At 42.8% G+C, this 21,511-nt stretch overlaps 1 protein-coding gene across 7 annotated transcripts in view; it reads left to right on the top strand.

Moving 5' to 3' along the window:
• Positions 1–3,030: 3,030 nt before the first annotated feature.
• NAXD (NAD(P)HX dehydratase) overlaps positions 3,031–21,511 on the top strand; it is a 49,260-nt gene continuing 30,779 nt past the window's right edge. Inside the window, exons 1-6 of one of the 7 annotated variants that reach the window (XM_063392772.1) lie at positions 3,031–3,279; positions 4,624–5,204; positions 6,422–6,793; positions 10,151–10,301; positions 11,338–11,383; positions 13,028–13,116. In XM_063392772.1, the coding sequence (XP_063248842.1) occupies positions 4,643–5,204; positions 6,422–6,793; positions 10,151–10,301; positions 11,338–11,383; positions 13,028–13,116 (1,220 nt within the window). In that variant the 5' untranslated portion in view covers positions 3,031–3,279; positions 4,624–4,642. Of the gene's footprint in view, positions 3,387–3,428; positions 3,961–4,623; positions 5,205–6,421; positions 6,794–10,150; positions 10,302–11,337; positions 11,384–13,027; positions 13,117–21,511 lie in introns of those variants that run through there. The other 6 variants (XM_063392771.1, XR_010079716.1, XM_063392770.1 and 3 more) reach the window with 6 other exon arrangements.

Here is a 21,511-nt window from a genome sequence, read left to right as displayed (position 1 = left end):
TACTTCTGAGTTCTTCCATTACCTTTCTCCACATGTATGCTTAAACCTCCTACTGCAATCATTAATATGCATATGTTGACAGGGATATGTTTGTAATATTTATGATATTAAATGGTGATTCCAGTACAATCTATCAATTATTTGAGTGGAGAGAATGCAATCAAAGGATGTTGCAAACTCCGCTATTGACACCTGCTGTCCACAGTCACCTTGGAATGGCTTTGTAGTCAGGGCTGTGCAACAGTGACCAAATGGATGGAAAGGACTGGAGTGCTGAGTGGGTACAAAGTGATCAGAAGCAAAGAGCCAAGATGTTGTGAACAGAGATTCATCAGGAATCTGCAGAAGAAAAGATGGTCCTGAATGGTCACTGTTTTGGGGGACATCTAGCTTACAGTCCATCCCTCACCATACTGTTCCCAGCAAGCACGAGCTGTCAGTGACGGCTGCCATCTACTACAAAGTCAAACCTCCAAGCTCTTAGCTACCTTGACAGCAGTAGGACATTCTCAGGCTGACTACTGCTGCCTCTTTTTTCTGTGTAGCAGGGAAGGTACCGGTTATTGTAGTTAATCCACTAATGAGGAGGGTATGCTGCCATGACAGTGCAGCTAGGGAAGGGTTAAAACGCTGGAAGTCATGGTTGAAATCAAGAGCTAGGGAAGGAGGGACAAGACTGAGGAAGAGGTAAGAGCCAGCAACAGAGCAACAGGCAATGAAGCCAGAATAATTTTGACAAAGAAGGAAATGGAACTCTGCAGGGTCATTCCTCTTTTCATATAAGAGGGACAAGCAGAGAAAGTGACAGGACTGTCAGAACAGAAAGCTCAAGTTAAAAAAATTGGACAAGCACAATATATACCTGAAAAGTAAATGCCTCTTGCAGCTGCTTTTTCTCTACCTCTTTGGCGGCAGTGTGAACTTCTGGCTCATACACCTCCTACCTTCTGTAGTTCTCTTAAAGGCCCTTTGTCCCTGCCTCATCTGCTGGGTAAGTAGTACTGCTGCTGCTGCACTCAGAGATGGCACCAGAAGTTATGGATTTATACTGTACAAGGTACGGAGATGGCAGCCAGTACTATACCAGAAGAAGGTATCCTGAGTTAGATGCAAGGCAGGAGAATGTCAGAGGAGTGGCAACGTGCTTCGCTCAAAGGTTCTACTCTCTTGTTGTGACACAAAGTTTTCGTGCACAACCAAGTTGTGCGTAACAAGCTGAAGAACTGGAGCATAAGGGAAGCCCACAGATACCCTTAGGTTTTCTTCTACACACAAATTGAGAAGTGGTCCTCCACAAACAACTTCTGAGGGGCCTGCACCATCAGAAGAATTCCCTTCCACCTCTGCTACAAAGGAAACCAGAGAACTCAGCAAAAACACTACAATTGTATCTTTCTTCCTCTCCTTTGTTGAGTACGAGATATACTTTTGGTGGAGAGACCCGATAGGATGAAGAAACATCCATATTATTCTCCCCCCCTCTCTTCCAGACATTAAATCAGTGCTGGAGTTATGGGAATCTACACATTCATTTTCCTTCCAGTTGGAATCAAAACATGAGTGTATGAAATAGTATTCAACATTTTTTTTCTTGGTTAAAATTCATGTGCAAACTAAATGTGATTTCTATTTAATCTGTCTTTTGGACTGCCACTCAGATAATCAGAGGGTAAAAAGCATTACTTGTGCTGGCTGAATAAAGGGAAAATTGCACTGACTTGGTATTTGTTTTAAAATCATACCAGATACCAGGATCTGCAGAAGAGCAATTTTTTAATAAATAAGTTAATACTTGACAGTGAATTCATCAGGTATCCAAGGACCATGGGTTACTGATCAACCTGGGTCACTAAAGGTTGTCTGTCTTGTACTTTGCAGACAGCATGGTTGTTTTAAGCAGTGCTTCTGAAGCTGAAAGACATACATACCTCATGCTTGGGTTTGGTCCAGGTAACATCAGCAAGTCTGTTTGACCACAGCCTATATATAACACAGGGCAGTAAAGGAAAATATTGTCTGTCTTCACCCCTTCAAAATAATAATTGAAACATTGACATTTTACTGGCAGTTAAGCTACAAGCTTTTATGAGTTAATAACAACACTCTTTCTTTAAATATCCAGGAGTCTAGAGCAGAAATTACAGCTGTTTTGAGCTTTAAAAAAAGTTTCAGATTTCTCATGCATATAATCTTGTTAAGTTTCCCAGGGTAAAGCTGCACTTTGATTCATTGTGTAGATTAAGCAGGTGCCATAGGACCAGAGGTGAACATCTGACGGTAGTTTCACCAGCTCTGTTGTGTTTTAAAGGAAATAATAATGGAATGTTGCTATAAAATCACAGGATCACACATGTCAGCTAGACTACAGCAGTAAGGGAGAAAGCAGAAAGACCATACCTGGTCTTTCCTTAGCCACCTCCAGGGATGGTGATTCCACCCCCTCCCTGGGCAGCCCATTCCAAAGTCTAATCACTCCTTCGGTGATGAAATTCCTCCCGAAGTACAACCTACACCTCCCCTGGCCCAGTGTAGGACTGGGTCCTCTTGTCCTGTCACTGGTTACCTGGGAGAAGAGGCTGACCTGGCTACAACCTCCTTTCAGATAGCTGTAAAGTGTAAGGTCTCTCGTGAGCCTCCTTTTCTCCAGGTTAAACAATGCCAGCTTCCTCACCTGCTCCTCACAGGACGTGTCCCAGCCCAGCTTTGTTTCCTGTCTGTGGGCTTGCTCCAGCACCTCAAGTGTCCTTTGTGGATTGAGGAGCCCAGAACCGGACACGGTACTTGAGGTGTGGAGTCACCAGAGGAGTACAGGACAAGTGCTGCGTATAGGGGAAAATAACGGACCTGAGCAAGAAACAGCACCTTAAAACCAAACCACACTTGCGAATGAGGAGTTTTCTCAGGAACACCTGGCGAGGTGAGGGATGGGAAGAGTGTGAAACGCCGGCAGGGTGGTAAATTCCTGGGAGTTCATAAGACCTGCCAATGAAAGGGCCGGGAAGCCAGCCCCAAAGCGCCGTGACGGCCGGGCCAGGCGCTCCAAGCTCTCCGCTCCCGGCCCAGCCGGGCCCTAACACACACCACCTTCCGCGGCGGCCCCGCCCGCCGGTGGCTGCGCGGGGCGCGGGCAGCCCGCGGGGCGGCGCGGAGCGGGGCCAGGAGGGCGCGCCCGCCCGCGGAGCCCGGCCCGGCCCCGGCGGCGCGGAGCGGAGGCGGAAGCCGCGCCGATGAGGTGTGCGCGCTGGGCAGCGGCCGTGCGGAGCCCCGCGCTGTGCCGAGGTAAGAACGGAGCGGCCCTGCCTCGGCCCCCGCCAGGATGTGGGCGCGGGGCGCTGTCATCGCCCTGGCCGCACTGGCCGTGGCCCTCTGGCTGCGGCCTGACGAAGGTACAAACCTCCGAGCGCCGGCCCGGGAGGGAGGCGGGGGCTGGTGGGCGCCGGGTGCTGCCGGAGCCCGCGGGCGGCCGGGCCGGTGCGTGCTCCCCACAGAAGGAAAGGTCGCCGGGCCGGCAGCCCCGCCGGGGGCTGGGCCGAGGACGGAGGCGGGGGCGGCTTCGTGACGCCCCTGCCGGAGAGCAAAACCAAAGCGAAGGGGCGGCAGCGGGGCCCAGCACGATGCAGCCCACCCCCGCCTGCCGCGGGGGCCGGCCGGGCCGCTCACCTGCCCCGCCGAGGGACGGCCGGGGGCGGAGGAAGCGCTCACAGAGCCGACCCGCAGCGCCGCCGCAGGGTCTGCCGAGGGCAGCGGCTGCCGCGTCCCCGCGGGCCTGCGGGCGGCGCCGGCTGCGGCGCGGCTGTGGTGGCGGCCTGCAGGGGCAGCGCTGCCGCGCGTGTGTGCGCCGGTGCGGGGCGCGGGGGAAGCCCGCCCGCCGCGGCCCGGCTGACACGGCGGTCAGGGCGCAGCCATGTCGCTGCCCGCGCTGGCGCGGCGCGGCCCGGCACGGCGCTGCGTGGGGGTGAGGTAGGCGCCGAGCGGAGCTGCAGCGCCCTGTGTGTGTCTGTGTGTGTGTGCGTGTGCAGGGATCGCGCTCCACTGCGGCGGGGAGGGAGGAGGAGGAGGAAGGGAGAGAGGCAGGCGCACTGTGATGAGCAGAGCCTCCAAGTCCAGCCAGCGCCGTCGTCCTGTCGCTCCCAGCGGAGCCCGGGGCGGGGGAGCGGCAGCGCACGGATGACTGCCTGAGTGAGGGGGAGGAGGGGCCCGCGGCTCTGCGCCGCGTGCCCGCTTGTTTATTTTTTATTTATCATCATCATTTTCGGAAGGGGCGAGTCAAGGGGAACAGGCTTTTTCCTTTTTTTCCTTTTTTTTTTTTTTTTTTTTTTTTTTTTGCCACCTCACCGCCCCTCTTGTTGCAGGTGCCCGCAGCGCAAAGCGGCGCCTGGAAAGTTTTGTTTGCGTGCGTGCGGGCTGCGAGCGGCGGCGGCCCGGGATGCGGGGCGCGGGGCCCGGCTCTCCGCCGCCTCCCGCCGCACCGCGGCTGCCGGGGCTGGCGTAGGCGCCCCCTGGGAGAGCCGCGTGCGGGCATTACACCCCCGCCCTCCTCCCCGCCGCCCTCCTCCGCCCCCTCCGTCCCTCCCTCTCTCCCTCCCTCCCTCCTTCCCTCTCCCCGGTGCGCGGCCATTGCAGTGACCCCGGCCGGCCAAGGATGATTACGAACACGCGGGGCTTCCTGTGGTCGGACCTGGAGACGCGGGCGCTGCTGGAGATCTGGGGCGAGGCGGACGTGCAGTCGGCGCTGGACGGCAACTTTCGGAACAGCCATGTGTACCGGGACGTGGCGTGCCGCCTGGCCGAGCTGGGCTTCGAGCGCACCCCCGAGCAGTGCCGCATCCGCATCAAGGGCCTCAAGCGGCAGTACTACCAGGCCCGGGACGGGCTGAAGAAGAACGGGCACGCCCGCAAGATATGCAAGTACTACGACGAGATGGACCGGATCCTCAGCTGCCGGGGGGGGTCCGACGGCGCCCCCGAGGCGCTGGCCCCGCCGCCCGACGGCGTCCAGCCGCCCGCGGGGCCGCTGGCCGCGCCGCCCACGCCGGGCACGCCGCACAACAGCCGCGAGCTGGACGCCGAACTGGACGAGGACGCCGGGCCGGAGTCCCCCCGCGACAACTTCACCGAGGACTCCGGCGAGTGCTCTTCCTACGCCGACCACCCCATCAAGGTGGAGTGCCCGTCCTTCGCCATCCCCGTGCCGCCCGGTGACGGTGAGTAGCCGGCGGGCTCCCCGCGCCGGGTGTCCTCCCCTCATCCCGCGGGCTCTCGCAGCCCGACTGCCGGCGCTTCTCCGCAGTTAGCGCGCTTCTAAGCGGCTTTTGCCTTGTTCTGCTGCCTTATGCCCCGTCCTTCGTGCTTCGAAACCCGCCCGTGCCTCCCCCCGCTCTTGCACCTTGCGCGTCCCCGAGAGCTGGGGAGCCCGGAAGGGGAGCGGGCTGCTGCGGGCGCTGGAAATGCTGCATACCGGGGAGGGGGAGATGCTGCGGACAGGGACCCTAGTGAGTTTTTATCGGCATTTATCAATGGGAAACCCGTGGAAAACTAGCTCAGACATTATCGAGACAAAGTGTCAGGTACCATTGTACAAGAAAACAAGCATCCTTCTCGCTGGAGGATTTTCTCGTTCCCTGCAGACTGTGTGCAGTTTTGTTAATCAGTATTAAAACGATGATGACGATAATACCTGAAAAATCTGCTTATTGTTGCAGATGGGCCAGAAAGCTGGGGGAGAGCTTTTACGTAATAAATTGCATGGGTTGTTTCAGAAACACTGCTTCTAACTTTACTGAGTTTGTGGACAGAAACAGCGCTTTGACAAAGCCCGTCCTTTCCTGCACGTTCTTTACCCTCCACGTTTGTATTGTCAAGGTGCGGGGGAAATGTTGCTTGTTTGTTTTCAATCTAGATTAATGCAGGGGTTTTAATACAAACATGAACCTGTCTTCAGAAGTTGGAATCAGCCAATTGGTTGACGTTTAAGCAACCTTTTTTTACATTTAAACCCCATCAAAGAGTTGTTTACACTAATGTTCTTTTGAAATGCAAATCTAGAATGCCAACAGACTAAAACTCAATTTAGATTAATGTAATTACCTGCAATACACGAATGAGGCTATACTATTTACTAACCTTCACTTAAACCTTTTTAGAAGATGAAAAAGACTCCTATTGTTGAAGTTTAGTACTACAACAATTTAAAAATACCTCTGTGATTTTTCTGTTACCCTTACAACTTGGTAGAAGTTTGTGGGTTTGCTTTAGTACTCTGAAGGAAAAATATCTCAGATAAATACAGCAGACATTGAGAAAGTGTATCCTAATGCTTTGTGAGATGTTAGGTCACATCTTGTAGGGAGTTTTTTTTGTTGCTTTCCTCTTAGAAAATTGTTTTCCATCAGAAAAATAATTGATTCTTTCCTTGCTTTAGGCTTTAAAGAAGTCAATGCTCCAACTATTACCCCACCTCTCAATCAGCCCAAAAGATCAAAAAAACGCCATACAAATTTGACATTGGATAAAATGATGGAAAAATTCCTGCAGCAGAGCATGGATACAGACGAGAAATTTTACAGATTCGAAGAGCAGAGGCTCAAAATTGAGGACAAGCGTCGGGAAGCTGAGCATGCTCGAGAACTCCAGATGTTACAGATGTTGGGACAGATGTTGGCTGGAATTTCTTCTACGGTAACGCAAAGGTCGCAGTCCATACCAGCAAGTCCACCTCGGAGAGCGAACCATCGTTCATATGCGGATAACTTTAATTATAATGCTATGACAGCAACACTTTCTCCACCGATAGGTACTTCCTTCTACAGCATAAATAAAAGATAGGGTACTTTTTAAAACTTCTGTGTGAAAGCACTGGTAGTAAGCAGCTTTTGAAAATAAAAGCTAATTGGAATTATTTAATACTGTGGTGAAGGTGTTTGTCTGATGTCAAATGAAATGAAATCACTATTCATACCATGGTACTGATTATTTAATATGGGTACATTAGTTATAACAAATTTTGATGAGCAAAATCATACATTTTGAACCCTGTTAACCATGGGAACTTCTTTCTACATTCATTTCTCTGTGCAGTGAAGTTAGGAGAAGTTTTATACTAAAAGACAAGTAGGAGAATTGCTGAAAGCAATCTGGAAACAGTATTTACTTTCTGGCAGAAATTTTGCTGCTGTTCTGTTCGAAGTTATTGAGCATAGCTCAGTATATGAAGTGAAGGCTGTGCATGTGTTTTTTCAGGGCTGGGAAAAGAGTGGAGTTTTCCCTACAGTGAAGTAAGTCAGATGTTAAGATCTAGCTTCTTTAAAATAAATTTCTTTACAGCAAAATTCAGAATCTAATCCATTAAACATTGTATTATTGTAGCAGGTGTAATAGAAGATGAAAATATTTGCTTAATTTTTTTCTACACCAGCTCTTTATTCTATGGGCATCTGAGTTTACTTTAAAGAAAAAGGCAAAGTAGTATCTCAAGAACTGGTGTTTATGCACAAATTCTTCCTACTGTACCTCATGGGTGGGCCAGAAGCTGACGGCAGCAATCATTAACCAACTTTTGGGATCTGTGTGCCTGTGGCATTTATCTTTATCATGGTCTCTTAGTACATGGACCTAGACTGCATGGGCAGGAGGAAATCAGGGATACTCCATCAGTGCTGGAGCTGGAGTCAAACTGGGGCTTAGTGATTGTAGCCTGCCATGTGGAAATAGAACAAGTCTTATTCTGTTCTAATTCTGAAATTCACACTGCCTGGAAGAAAAAAAGTGCAGTTTGAAAAGAGAAAAAAAAAGAAGAAACCACTCAGCATCAGTGTTGAAGGAAAATCTGGCGTGCTCTGGGTCCCGAGAGGCTGTTTCAGTGGTGCCTTAGTTACTGGTTCCTGTTAAATGCCTGGCAGACTGGGTGCTTAGGCTTGCTGAGGGTTTAGGCTGGCAGATCTGGTTGTATTTCTTGAGTGGATGGTCGGTGTGTAGGATTTCCTGGTGGCAGCACATTTTCATAGGATGTGAATGGATACAGTGTTTCAAACGTTGTTTTCACATTTAAAAGAAAGGAAAACTGGTGTGCTTTAGAAAATCCCGTAGGAAATCATTTGAGGTTCTAGACTGGGCTGAAGGTGCCTATAAGGCCTGACCATTACTTCTGGAATTTTTTTTGCTGAAAAGCCTAATTATGTTTAACAACCTGAAACTGAGGTTTAGTTTGTCTCGCTGGATTTCATCATACATGTGTACAGGCATATTGCACTATGCAAAAATGCATTTTATTTATTTAACTGTGGCAAGAGCAATTTGAGATTCTAATCTTTTAATTGGCAAAGGTGTAAAAAAGTGTTTATGCTAAAATGTGAACATAGTGCTTCAGGCAACACATCTTTTAAGGAATTAAGATTTCATTTGTTAAGAGCTGAATATGCTGTAGTGATTCTGTAGGTAGAGTAGGGCTGTATTAAGATGGCTTTTTGCATAATTCTGGTTTTTCTCCATTTATTGTGTAGTCACTTTATAGTCACACATGAACAAAAACAAGCAGCAAATAAAGAGTAACAACACTGCACTTTCAGGGTTACAAGCTATATGATATTCTTGTGTGGTTGAAAACCAGGGAGTGTATGAAGTGTGCTTTAAAGAAAATAATCTGCCCTATTTTAGAGGAGATGAGCATTTTGTTCTCCTCTAGGTCACTGCAATGCTATTTTGACCATAATCCAAAACAGGCTGTGGGGTTTTTTCTTTACTTTTTATTCCTTTCTCTTCTACCTACCCGCCCTTTTTTTATTATTTCTCAGTAAGAGTGGGATACCTGTATTCAAAAGCCAAAAGAACCTCCAAGAGTATTTATCATTATTGAAGACTAAAGCATACTATAAGTGAAGATTAGCATGCCTGGTTTAGGTTTAGATTCTGTGGAAGACAGAGAAAAAGATGCATTTTGCTGATAGCACACAAATTTGCAATTTTCTTATTTGTTACATTTTTTCCCCTTATTATGTCCAATATTTCTGGAACGATTTTCTTTTTTTTTCCCTTCTTTTCTCTCCTCTATATTTTGGAGTTGGGGGATGGGATTACTGAGTCTTATAACAGCTGAAAATAACTAGTATCATGAGAGTTATTTTCTACATAATTATGTTATACATGTGTAACAGTTCCTGGAAAGCTTTTTACAAGATCTGTAAAAAAGAAAGTAAGCATAGCTGTGGTTTAGACCACTGATATCAGCATTCAAATAAGCCGCTCTTCTCAGCAGAATTTTACAGGTAATGAGGAGCTTTTAAGAACTTGCTCTTTTGGTATATTTGCTGCAGTTTGTAGTAAACATGTTGGTGGAAGGTAGTGATCTTCACATTTTTCCCATCTTAGGTAAATGTCTTAATTCTTTCTAGTTGTAATAGTTGAAATAAGTTTTTCCTTCTAAATTTTTATAGCCTTCTGAAATAGTAATTTGATACATAGCTACTGAGTGTGTAGTTGTTTAGTATGTGGCTTGACGTGTAGCTTTGCATCAGAGATCTGGAGATGTGTTGTAGCTGAAAATGATCTTTGTGTGATATTTGTGATGTTTGCATCTAGTGCGTTGGATTATAGTTTTGCAGAAAGACTTTCACTATGCTTTGTAACCGCCTACCAAAATAAAAAAGCAGTGAGATAGGCCCTGATTCTGCTAAGAGGTGGAAGTCTTTAAGGGGAAGCGAAATATAAGGTAGGGTGTATGCTTAAAATTTGATTTCAGTTGCTTTGTGCTTGCACTGTCTCTGGATGTGTTCAGTACTTACTAAGTGTTCCTATTTCAGTTGAGCTTAATTATGGAACTGATTTCAGGCTGAACTGAAAAGATATTTCTAGTTACAAAATGTTCGTATTCTGGGTTGTTGTTTCTTTCTATGCCTGAGCCCTAAATTAGGACCATGAACAGTCAGTGAAAGTATTCTCTTCATCAGACCCCGAATGCATTTTTATAATCATCACCTTCCCTAGTTACTCACTGTTCTAAAGGCCTTCAAGTGACAAAGCATTTGGATTTTGGAGGCATGTCACTTTGTGTATCTTTGCCTATTTTTATTAGTGTACATGACTGCTTAAAAGAAATGCTTGGCAGTAGCTTAAGAAAGAACATTCTTTGAAGTAACACTTACTTTCTTCTTTTCAGTTATAGAGAGATCTTTTTCGCTGCACAGAACACACACTCTGAAGGATATGGAGAATATTTTTCAGCTGGTGCGCAATGTTATCCCTCCTCTAACGGGGAAAAAGCATAAAGGTCAAGATGGTCGTATAGGCATTGTTGGAGGATGCCGAGAGTAAGTTAAATAGAAATACGATTTTTGCTTCTGATAAAGCTTCAGGATGTCATAACTACTTGTAGAAGCCATTCAATCACCTTACACTTACTTAAACCACTTAAACCATCATGACCTTGTATACTTAGGAAAGAACATGGTGCCTTGCAGATGTGTTGCAAAATTTTGATACTGAATGTTATGAGAACTTAAAATGTTGTTTGTGTCTACCTTCTATGTCTTTTATGACCACCAAAAGTGGTCACTGATTTCAGTGTTAGTCTTTTCCCATTGCATGATGAGACTTTAGAATAAGTAGAGTATGACAGTGGCACATCTGATTTTTTGCTTTCTTGGGAATGGCGCCTCTGTATTTTCTTATGCTGTTTTCTTGTGGTCTTTTTATTTTGGTAAATATTAGTGTTTACTAGATTCTGTCAATAACTTGTTTTATGTAATGGAAATATTGTGTTTCAGGGGGGAAAAATGTACTGCATAAATCAGTTAAATGCTGTACTGACCTAGAAACAATATTGGCCACAATACTTCGAACGAGCCACTAAACCTTCCTGTTTTTCATCTTCCCCTTTTGAAAGAGAGATGACATCTTTCTCCTGTAAGACAGATCTACTGTTGGACAATTAATAAACATCCTATAAAGAGCAAAAAGGAGCTGTCTTGTAGCTGGGTCAAATAGCCAGGAGTTAGAAGCTCATGGTCATAGTACTTACCTCTTGGCTGAAGTAAGCACCTTTGCAGGGTGATTGTGTATATATTGCACTCCTCAGTCTTTATAAAGAGAATTTAGGGCAACTGGAATCACAGTTCAGGCACTTTAGTTAAACATCTAAAGCCAGATGGGACTGATCCAGGTCACAGATCCCACATTTAGCTTGCAAACAGTTTTTGGCTTTTGTTTTGTTTGTCTCTAAAGTTTTGCCTCTGTTACTTGAGAAAATTTTGCTCATTTATGGTGTGATCTTTGTAAATATTTCTAAAAAAATCCTTATCTAATCTCATTACTGTGTTTCCTAACCTAAATTTTATTTCATTTTAGATACACTGGAGCACCGTATTTTGCTGCAATTACAGCTCTCAAAGTGGTATGTGTTCTTCTATACAAGTTCAAAATTAACTTTTTATCATTTCAATTGCCTAAGTGTCATTTTTAAAATAGCATTCATTTTGTAGTGCACACGAACTCTGAACTCTAGAGAGTCTTCTCTTGAGCAAAGAAAATCCTTAGCCCAGAATTTGTAGAAATACTTGGTAAATGTGTCATTTACTGTGTTTCATTCACTGTGTTTCCTTTCTCTGTGTAAGGTGAAGTTAGAAATATGTCCAGAATTTGGCAATTGCAGGGACTTGGATAGAAAATTTCAAGACTAGATGAAATATTTTCTCCAAAAGTGAGCAAGATTAGATTATTGTTTCAAGTTACGTTTTTGTGCTGTAGTGAGTTCTTCAGAATTTTTTTCTGGACCTCATACCTGTGTTGAATGAAATAACTTTCTTTCAAAACTTAAAACTTTAGTCTAGTAAAATTCTTACATGCTGTAGGTTTAAAGATTGTGGGTGGAATTCAGTGTAATTTCTAATAGCACATTTTATTTTCATTCTGATCTTCAGTAGAAATATTTTCTAAACTTTTTTCTTTCGTAGAAGCATGAACTTCCTTATTTATTGACATATTAAATGGCTAAACAGACTACATAAATACAGGGTGATTTTCAAATGTAAACAAGCCATGCTTATGTAATACACCTAACTTTCAGAATGCTCTATATAGTGTGTCAATACTTTCAGTTCATTGTGTATGTTTTTATTTTTGAAGATTTCTCTCAATATGTAGGTAACCATCCCAAATATTTCCAACCACCTCTTTCCTCAGGACACAAACTCTCAAAGATTTAAAACTGAAATGAAGTTATTTAACCATGTTGTTACAAGATCCCAAGGCCACTCAGCTTTCTGGCCACTATGTGCAAATCCAGTGGCAATACTGGGAGGTTCCTTACTGAAGTCACTTGATTCCAGTCTGTTACATCTGTACATAAACAGTCAGAGTAGCTTGAAATGTTAAATGCATAGTGGCAAAGCAGAGAAGACACTTCCTTAACACTGGGAAGTTTCAGTATGCATGACCAATACAAGATCACTGGTCTGGTCACTGCTTACATAATTTTATGTGTATTCTTATTTTTTTGAGTTGGTAGCAGAAGCTTGAGACTCAACTCCTCAGGTTCAGTGTTTATTTAACATAGGATGTGTTGCTGAAATTGTGCCAGCCTGTTTCTTGTATGAATTTGGCCCATTGAGTAAAAATGATAGGACTAGATATGTATTAATGGGTTGCCATAGCTATATTTTACAAATAGGTTACAGTAGTATTATGGCTCTCTTCTGTAGTTTCTCTCATGTTCATCTGTGTTCTTTTGTACATGAGACATTGTAGTCTTTGCTCATCTACAGATGAGAAATGTTTCTCAAGTGAATAAAAATTTGAGATTTGTGTTTTCAGTCATCTTGTTAGTGAAAAACAGAAAAAAACTATATTGGAAGTTACATACAGAAAGAGCAGAACATTTCATATAAGTCTATGCAAGAATAGAAGATACATAGTGAAATTTGTTTAAACTATTGAGAAGAAAGAATTCAGTTGAATTATTAGTTGAGTAACCTTTGGAATGATAAAGTTACTATTAAGTATAAATTTGATAATACTGTTTGCAAATTTTCTTTTTTAGGGTGCAGATTTATCCCATGTGTTTTGTACCAAAGATGCAGCAACAGTAATCAAATCATATAGTCCAGAGCTGATTGTTCATCCAGTTCTGTAAGTGACGTATGTTTTGTTTAAATGAGCTAGTCAGACTTCCTAGTTTTAATATTTCAGTCTGATAATTGATTAGTTTGTTACTTTTGCTGAGTTACTGGATGGATGAGCTGGAGATCACAAGAACTCCAGGCTTTGTCCTTTCATTACAAGCAGTTGAATATTTAATATGGGACAATCAGTTGTGAATTTCTTTTCGTGACTGTCAAAGTACAATTTTTAAAGAGCAAAGCTTTCTTTCTGCTTCTTGCTGATGTGTTCTGTAATTGTAAATGTGTACCAGTGAACTGTAGCAAGATCCAGAACTACAAATTACTGCAAGTCAGCATTTTACGGGCTGCATTTGAAAGACAAATGGAGTGTGTTCTCTTGCTTCTTCAGCCCTAATAGTATTTAACACTGGTGTGTCTTGTTTTCCTCTCACTACTGTGTATGTAGACACCTATGCAAAATTACAAGGCAAGAGAGATTCTAATTCTCCTTTTTCTTTATGAGTATGTTGCTTGAGTACACACCTGTTCTTGGGAATAAATAGATGTTCCAAAATTATATAAAATGCCGGGTTTAATTAAAAAGAAATTGAAAAGTTTAATAAGTAACTATCCTTCTAATTGGGAAAATTAGTATGTGTGTGCTTCTCTGAATTTTTATTCTGAAATGTGTTACTGATTGATGAACTTTCATAGGATAAATTTGTTTCAATTAGGTGTTATGATGGTTTGCAATGAGCACTGCAAATGAGAATTAAGATGTGTGCCTTAGGTATGTGCGTCTGAATTTAGCTCGCACCAGTGAGTGTCAAAGTCTGCTGGTGTACATAGCAAAGCTGTGATTAGGGTAGGAAAAGCATAATTTTAAAATGTGTTTGTCAGATATTGCTGTCAGGAAGGATTTGTGACAGTAGAAGTATTCTGGTGTCTGAGAACAAGAATGTGATCTTCCTTATGGGGATGCCTGCGGTTAGAAGTTGTAAGTTTATTGCCTTCTGAAGGTGGGTTTCATTCCTGTCGCTGGAGACAGAGGTGCTTAGAGGGAAGGCAGTTAAACGAGGTTGTGTTTTGTTGGCAGCTTTTTCCCCTCACTCTCCAAAGATAGAAGAAACCCATAACTTTATGGATTTCAGACAAGAATAAAAATGATGAAAGCAAGGGAGAGATGGGTGGAGTTTTTACCAATACAACTGTTTACCAATAAGACTGCCTCTTCAATCTAAAAGCATCTCTTCAGTTGGTGTTCTCTCTGATATCATATGGTAGCAATTGCAATGGAGAAACCTAATGGCAATATTAGCATTTAACTTGGGGTGTCTGGGTGTGTTCCACTTGAGAGACAGCATATGGTTATCTTGTATGGTAACAAGTTGACCTTGCCTTGGGAACAGCAGTGATTGTGTACGCAGTGGTTCTTGAGGTCTGGGAATGGAAAACATTAATAGGAGAAATAGAGGCAGCACAGAGAAAAAGGGAGATGAAAATAGGATTAACAGTAAACTCTCTTTTCATGAAGGACCAGATCATGCCTGCTAAGTAAGAGTGGGATTTTTTTATACACAGACTCTCAGTGTCTTCTGTGGAATTCCGATTTCAGTGAGAACTCTGATCTTTCTACCTGCAAAGAGAACTTTTGATTTTAAATTTCTGCTCTATGAGTTCTTCAGATGTACACAATACAGTCAATCTACAGATTTTCATATCCATATATCTTTAAGTCTGTGACTCAGTATTTAATACTTTTATTAAAACTCTGATTAATTTCACACAGGCAGCTGGGCTAATTGCATAATCCAGTGGATCTGTAAATATTGTTTACATGACATTCAAAATGAAAAAATGTAAATATTGGAGTGTTCAGATTTTATTAATTAAATTTTCTGGTATTTTTATCTCTTCTGCTTCATCCTCAAACTGGGACAGAGGGAAAGAGAAAAGTCTTTTCTGGTGAGAAAGGAGAAAATCTTGATTGACTCTACTGAAAGGAAGTTTTACTGAAATTTACACCAGCAGCCTATTTTTCTTGTAAGGTCCTTTGTCTTGAGTGTCACACTTTTGGTGTGATCCTCAATATGCTGTGGAGCCGTTTGAGCTCTGCAGGCGTGGCCGGCTGCTCTCGATTCAGGGCCTGAGCTCTTAAACAGTCTTTGTACTTCTCCCGGGCCGCACTTCACGCATGGAAGAACCTCCGGGTAAAACCCACGAGCAGCTATCTCATTGTTTTCTTTTGTGTCTCTCCTTAAAACTTTGCTTTGTTATGATTTCTCCATGACCCTTCAGAGGAACTAGGTAGCTGTTGTACCACTCTCTTATTATGCTAATCATAATTATGGCCCCGTATACTCAACTCCCTGCTTGAACAGCTTGGCATTTTGCCAGGGTTCAGCTGCCATTTTGTACTGCTGGAAGTCTGACATTTTATCATCTTAGCTGCCACTGCTTTCTCTACTGCCTTCACCTCACAGGGGATCACCTCAAAGGAAGAAAATACTCTTTTCTTGTCCCCTCTGCATGCTTGGGCTCTTCTGGCTCATTGGAGCTGCTGTTGCGGATCTTTGCCAGCATGACTGGTGAAGGTATGTGAGAGTTAGAAGCTGGACTGGAGCGTTTCAGGTCTTTGGCAAATGTCTGTCACTTGAAGGATGCAGAGAATGTTACATGAGAATGAATGAGCAGGATTGCAGGAGGAGGGTATGAAAATGAACATCCATCTTGCAGCATTGCCAGGGCATTTCCATGTGACCTCAGATGTAGTCCATCCCAGGAATCCTTTTGGTGTAACGCTCTGTGCTGGGGACACCCATAGTGCCACTTTCTCTGTGTTTTTTGTTTCTTGGCTTCCTTTCCTGTAAGTGAATGTGAGAGCCTGGAATCAGGAACAATGAAGCTTCAGCACCTGGCTCTGTGTCCTCACTACCTGAGCAGCATAATGAAAGCAGGGTGTCTAGGGGCTGTGAATAGTCAGTATTATCAATGGTAACTTCTCCTTTTTATTCAGGGATTCTGTCAAATGCATTATGGCCCCTTCCACAACGACCTGGTATTATTCAAAAATTGACCAGCTAACCAGTTCAATATTGTTGATGTCCAACTTTTTGCTTTCCTGTGGAGAAGCAAAACATGCGTATTGCAGAAGTTGGGGTCTTTTGAATAGTGGAATATACCCAGTCTTGGTGACATCTGCTCGCCTTGGTCTTGTCACTGCTGCCCTAGGTTTGTGCTGCATATTCCCTTTTTGTCAGCTAATGTGCTCCTACTGTAAATGCTTCACAAATACAGGTGAGATAAAACTTAGCTTTTGCATTTTATTAAGTTTTATTGCAGGTGTTCTCTGTGTGGATTTTTGCTGTAGATGTGTGCAGGCTTCCTTCATGCATTTCTAGTGAAGAGTTTTCAGCAGCTTTTTATATTTGCCATGTTAATGGCCTGGCTCAGATCAGGTTAAATAGACTTCTTGGATACCTGTGTTGGATTAGCTTATCCTGTCCTGGTGGGCAAGTGATCACAGAGCTAAATGAGCTATATGAACCCAGCTGGTTGTGTGTTAAAAGAAGAGAGAATAAATCTATTGTGCTGTATTCCCCTCGTGCAGGGACTTTTCATAATAGTACAGAGATTTTCTTCTCTGTAGGTCAGAAAAGAGACAGATACTACTTAGTTACCCCACTTGTAAGCTGGTTATCAAACAGTTTGTAAAGTCAACAGTCGATATACTCCTTGATCTCCAGGGTTTTATCAGAGAAGTGGAATGAGGTCATTAATTTCTTGTGGTGCCAAAGAGGTGATGTAATTTTACATTATCCACCAAAAAACCACCCTTGAACAAGGCATGGATTTAGAACTAATACCTTGTTCTTAGCTGGTTGTTTCTCTGGGTTTGTGTGGACTAGGAAATATCGTCAGAATTACTAGAAGTCTTACAGTTAATTGCAGAGTTCAGGTCTTGGGTTGCATTTTGAAAAAGATTATTCTTTTGAGTTTGAAATAAGAATAATTGGGAAGAAAATTCACCTGAGGCTGGAGTGTGTGTTGAGGCCAGTTACCTTTAAGGAAGAAACTCAATGAAGATTGGGGTTTCTCAAACATATTTTACCTAGTTTTATTGAATTTTGTCTGTTTTGACCATTTGAAAAAATCATGAAAGTGAATCATGGCTAGTTGAGGCCCTGATAAGTTGCTTGAGCACTCTGAAGCAGTGCCAAATCTCTTATAGAAGGCCCAGGAATAATATTAAGATTTTTGACCCCCTGTAATTTATTACGTGGAGAGGAGATGCAAAAGCATTGATGCAATGTGGGAGGATGCTCATACCTTTTAGTTGTGTTAGCTACAGATAGCTATTAAACACTCCTTTGGTGTAATGCTGGCAATAACCTCAGGTTTGTATCAGCCTCTGGAAGAAGTGCAGAGTTGTCGTCACCAGGGAAAATCAGGAAATAAACAGATTCCTCCAACAATAAAAAAGATGTCTCAAATGTGATTTGGCTGCTGGGTCCCTATTAGAACCTGCAGAGAAGATGAAAGAAGACATAAACTTTGTGGTCTTTCTTCTAAAGCCTTATTTAGACATCACCCCGGCTAGGAATCACATGAGAAAAATTGGGTTTTTTTCGTAAGTACTTAGGGGGAGATAAAGGTCAGTTTGTATGTGCTGACTTAGAGAATTTAAATATATGAACTCTTTCTTGTTCTGTCGTGCAATGCCATGGCCAAAACTTGCTTATGGACCTGTTTTGTGTCCAGCTTTCTTGGCAAAAACCTGCTCCTTCTTTGCTGTGCTTTGCAGAGTGAATAAAAGCTGGGAGGTGTGTTCACCCTGTACTATTGTTCCTTTCCTTCCTGTTGTTGCAGAGGTCCCATGTGATTCCAGCAGAGGTTCCAGCTTCTCCTCAAAATGTGAGAAGTAGAAAAAGATTTTTAGCATAGCTCCAGGGAGTGCTGCTGTCCTTGCTGCTTTCTGATATATCAGAAAGAGATGTACTCCAGTTAGATCTGGCCAGATTTATCTTCCTGAATGCTTGCCATACTGCTGTGATTTGAACCAGGATCAAATTTCTTTAGTGTTCAGTCTTGCTTGAGTTTGAGTGAAGGCAGGCATCCCTGGGGTTTGTTTTTGAAGGTTTTAGGATCCTCTCCCTTTTTTTCCCCTCTCAGATAGCAATAAGCAAAGCAGATATTTAGACTGAGACCTGTCCTGTCTTCTCATGTGTCCACAGCTGACTGGAAATACTCTATCCTTCTGGGTGTTAATTCAACAATTATCTGTGCCTTAAAGGTTAAATGTGAGGGCTACCAATGTGATTAAAGCTTGTCACTTTATTTACTGGTTTTAACATTTGAAAAAAAGTGCATTATTTTTTCTAGGGACATTTTAAATGTATTTCTTTCTGAGGGAAATTATATTTTCATCTTCATTCTATGGCTTTTTAAGTCACAAGTTTGGTTGGTTGCTGTCCATTTAAAAATATTAGACAGATTCTATTTATCAATTCAGTTCACAGGAACTATAATAGGTCAAGACCACTTCCATGAACTCTGAAAACAGGAGGTCAAGACATTTGGTTATCATTATGCTTTTGGGGACTATTGTCATAATACACACTGGTAAAGGTGTTGAGATCAAAACAGACTATAACTGTTTTAAGTATTTGTATATATATCTAAATGCAGGTCATAAAATGATTGTATTAGCAGCTGTGGTATCTTTACAAGGCTAGATAAGGTTGACCTTCAGTGCTGTTGTCATGTCTGTGAGAAATCTCAGAAAACAGTCAGGCAACAGCTTCTTCTCCTTTGGGGCTCTCTCACAGGATGCAAGAGGCTCTGCTCTGCTTAAGAGAGGTGACCCCATTTGTGCTCACTGTTAAAGAGGCTGTAGTGTGTGACCACCCAGTTCCTAATGAAGCAGAACATCTGAGACCTAAGTGAGAGTCTGTGTCCAAGTAGCAACTCTGGAAAACTGAGAAAACACTGAAAACCTTTCACTTGTTGTCATTATGAAAAAAAAGCCTAAAATGATGATATGGTCAACATGGTATTTCTTTCTAAATGTTTACCTCAAAGGGTCTTTCACACTTTTACTGCCTTGAAGGCAGAATAGGGATAAAGTAAAGACTCTGGTATCTGCGCATTAAGAGCAGTCCCTTTCCATGAACTTGTGACATCCCCTAGTTCTCCTGGATAAGCTGCTGCTAATATTCAGAAGAAGCCTACCAGGTTTGCTTCTGGTGTCTAAATTAACTTACTCAGTCTGGAAATGAAGACTTGATTTGAATAGAATTCAATCCCTCTCTCATTAAGGTCTTTATTTTTAATTCATTTTCTTCCCTGTTATTTAATCAAATTCTAGCTGGAAAATATGTATTGTCTATCCAGTGTTTACAGATTGTACACAATTTAAAGATTTAAACAGCCTGTTAAGTGAAAATGACCCTATTGTCTTCTAAATGTTTTGGAGGGCATTTTAATATGCTAATCCTAATTTAATAAACATATCTTTTTTGTTCTCTAATTGCATCCTGACAGCTTCATGCCAGCATGTTGTCTCTGTGATTTGCTCTACCTGACTGAGGTGCTTGGTGAGAGACACACAAGTTGATGATGGGCTCAATGAGCTTCTCTAGAAGAAGCTATTATTTCCTGTTCTGTTCATGGGACTGAAAGAGGCTGCCTGAAGCCATTGGTCTTCTGTAAATTGAGCATTAATTTATGACAAAGATGATTTAAATGTTGGCAAATACAGCCACTCTTGGAACAGAGAATTAGTTTAATTATATGCTCAATTTTTTTTTTTTTTTTGCATTGTTGGGTTTGCTTTTCATTCATTTGACCCATCCTTTCCAGGATAATTTTACTCCCTATCTTACTTTCCCAGTTTCCTCTAAAGACCTCATTCAAGGTTTACCACAATTGGTAACAATTAGCTTTCTGAGAGAGCCACTTCAGTTCTAGAGCTACACATTGTGTCCCACCTTTGGCTCTTTTGATGTGTTGTGTTACATGACAGGTTCCAAGTGTCAGCATGTCTAACATTTCATTCACATTAATTATAATTACCTGCAGTGTTTGGACAAACAAAACTGCAATTCTTTCATCTTCAGATGAGAAACTTTTTCCCATCTTTGAAGAGAAGTCTGTAGGTTTGCTATGAAACTGCCCCTTAGTGTGGCTTTGAGTTTGCATAAACAGACTTGTGCAGTGGTACATTTTAATGCATTTGGAGTTGCTTCAGTCATACCAAGTGTGTACAGATAACAAGCAGAATTTGAATAATGTACTCTCCAGTGAGGAGCCATATAGTCAATCAGGTGACAGCAGTCTTGCTTTTGTCCCGTGTTGTTCTCTAGCAGGAGGTCCCACTGATTGGCATTTCTGATGTCCAAACCACATCTCTAATTACTAAGGTGGTACTAGCTCTGCCTAAGACCCATGTGAAGAGCAGCAGTCCTGCTGCCTCCTGTTTGTGCTGTCCTTCATGCTTATCTACTATTTCTGTAGCTCTTGGTTATACACTTGCTGACTTTGCTTCACATATTCTTGTTTCTATGTAAAATTTGACAAGGCTGCACCTTATCTCTTGTTCCTTTTCCTCCTCTAGAAAGCAATGACAGAAACTGTCATTCATCCTGAATGGGGAAAGCTGCTGTGTTTAGAGCTTTCTATGATTATTTAAAGCTATTGCTTGGTGGCTTTTGATCATTTGGTAAAAGCCAGTCTTTGAATAAAATGCAGCATAGAACAAAGTTTTGGTTCTTTGGAGAGCTGGGGACAGGAGTGGTGTTTTCAGGTCCTAGCTGTCAAGTGTCCCCCCTGCACAGTGACCAACCTAGAGCAGACTTTCAGGCAGATGGTACCTGCCAGATATCTCTTACAAACAGCTCTAGGGTGAACAGAACTGTGGGTGATATTAGGGCAGTAGCCACCATCCTTGGTGTTTGTTGGGGATTTTTTGTTTGTTTGGTTTTTAATGTTACGAGTTTCTGTTTGTTTTTGGAAAGGTTATTACATCAAGCTTTCCCGAAGATGAAGATCTACAAAACTGTGTTTTAGGCCAGTTTTTATTGTGTGATAGTGAAATATAGTGGAAGAGTTCTGCAGAGCAAAAAGCTTAACTTAGTTCTTTCTTTATTAGCTCTTCACGTCAAGGCTGCCCCCAATGATTTCTCCCAGTCTGTACTCATATCTCGAATTGGCCCAGTCCAGGGGCAGCACCTTGCACTCATTGAACTTCATGAGGTTAATGTGGCAAAAGTTATCTAAAGCCACTTACTATTTACAAAGAAAATTTGTCCTCACCATTTTAGAGACTTGGTGATGTTGAATTTGAAGAATCCTTGTCTACTTTGCTGTGGAAAGTACTTTTCTCAATACATTCTGGAAACAGACAAAAGAACAAAAAGATAAAC

Source organism: Prinia subflava, chromosome 3 (assembly GCF_021018805.1).
Source record: "Prinia subflava isolate CZ2003 ecotype Zambia chromosome 3, Cam_Psub_1.2, whole genome shotgun sequence".
Classification (NCBI taxonomy): domain Eukaryota; kingdom Metazoa; phylum Chordata; class Aves; order Passeriformes; family Cisticolidae; genus Prinia; species Prinia subflava.
The sequence above is the reverse complement of the archived record's forward strand: the minus strand, read 5'-3'. Positions and strand labels throughout refer to the sequence as shown.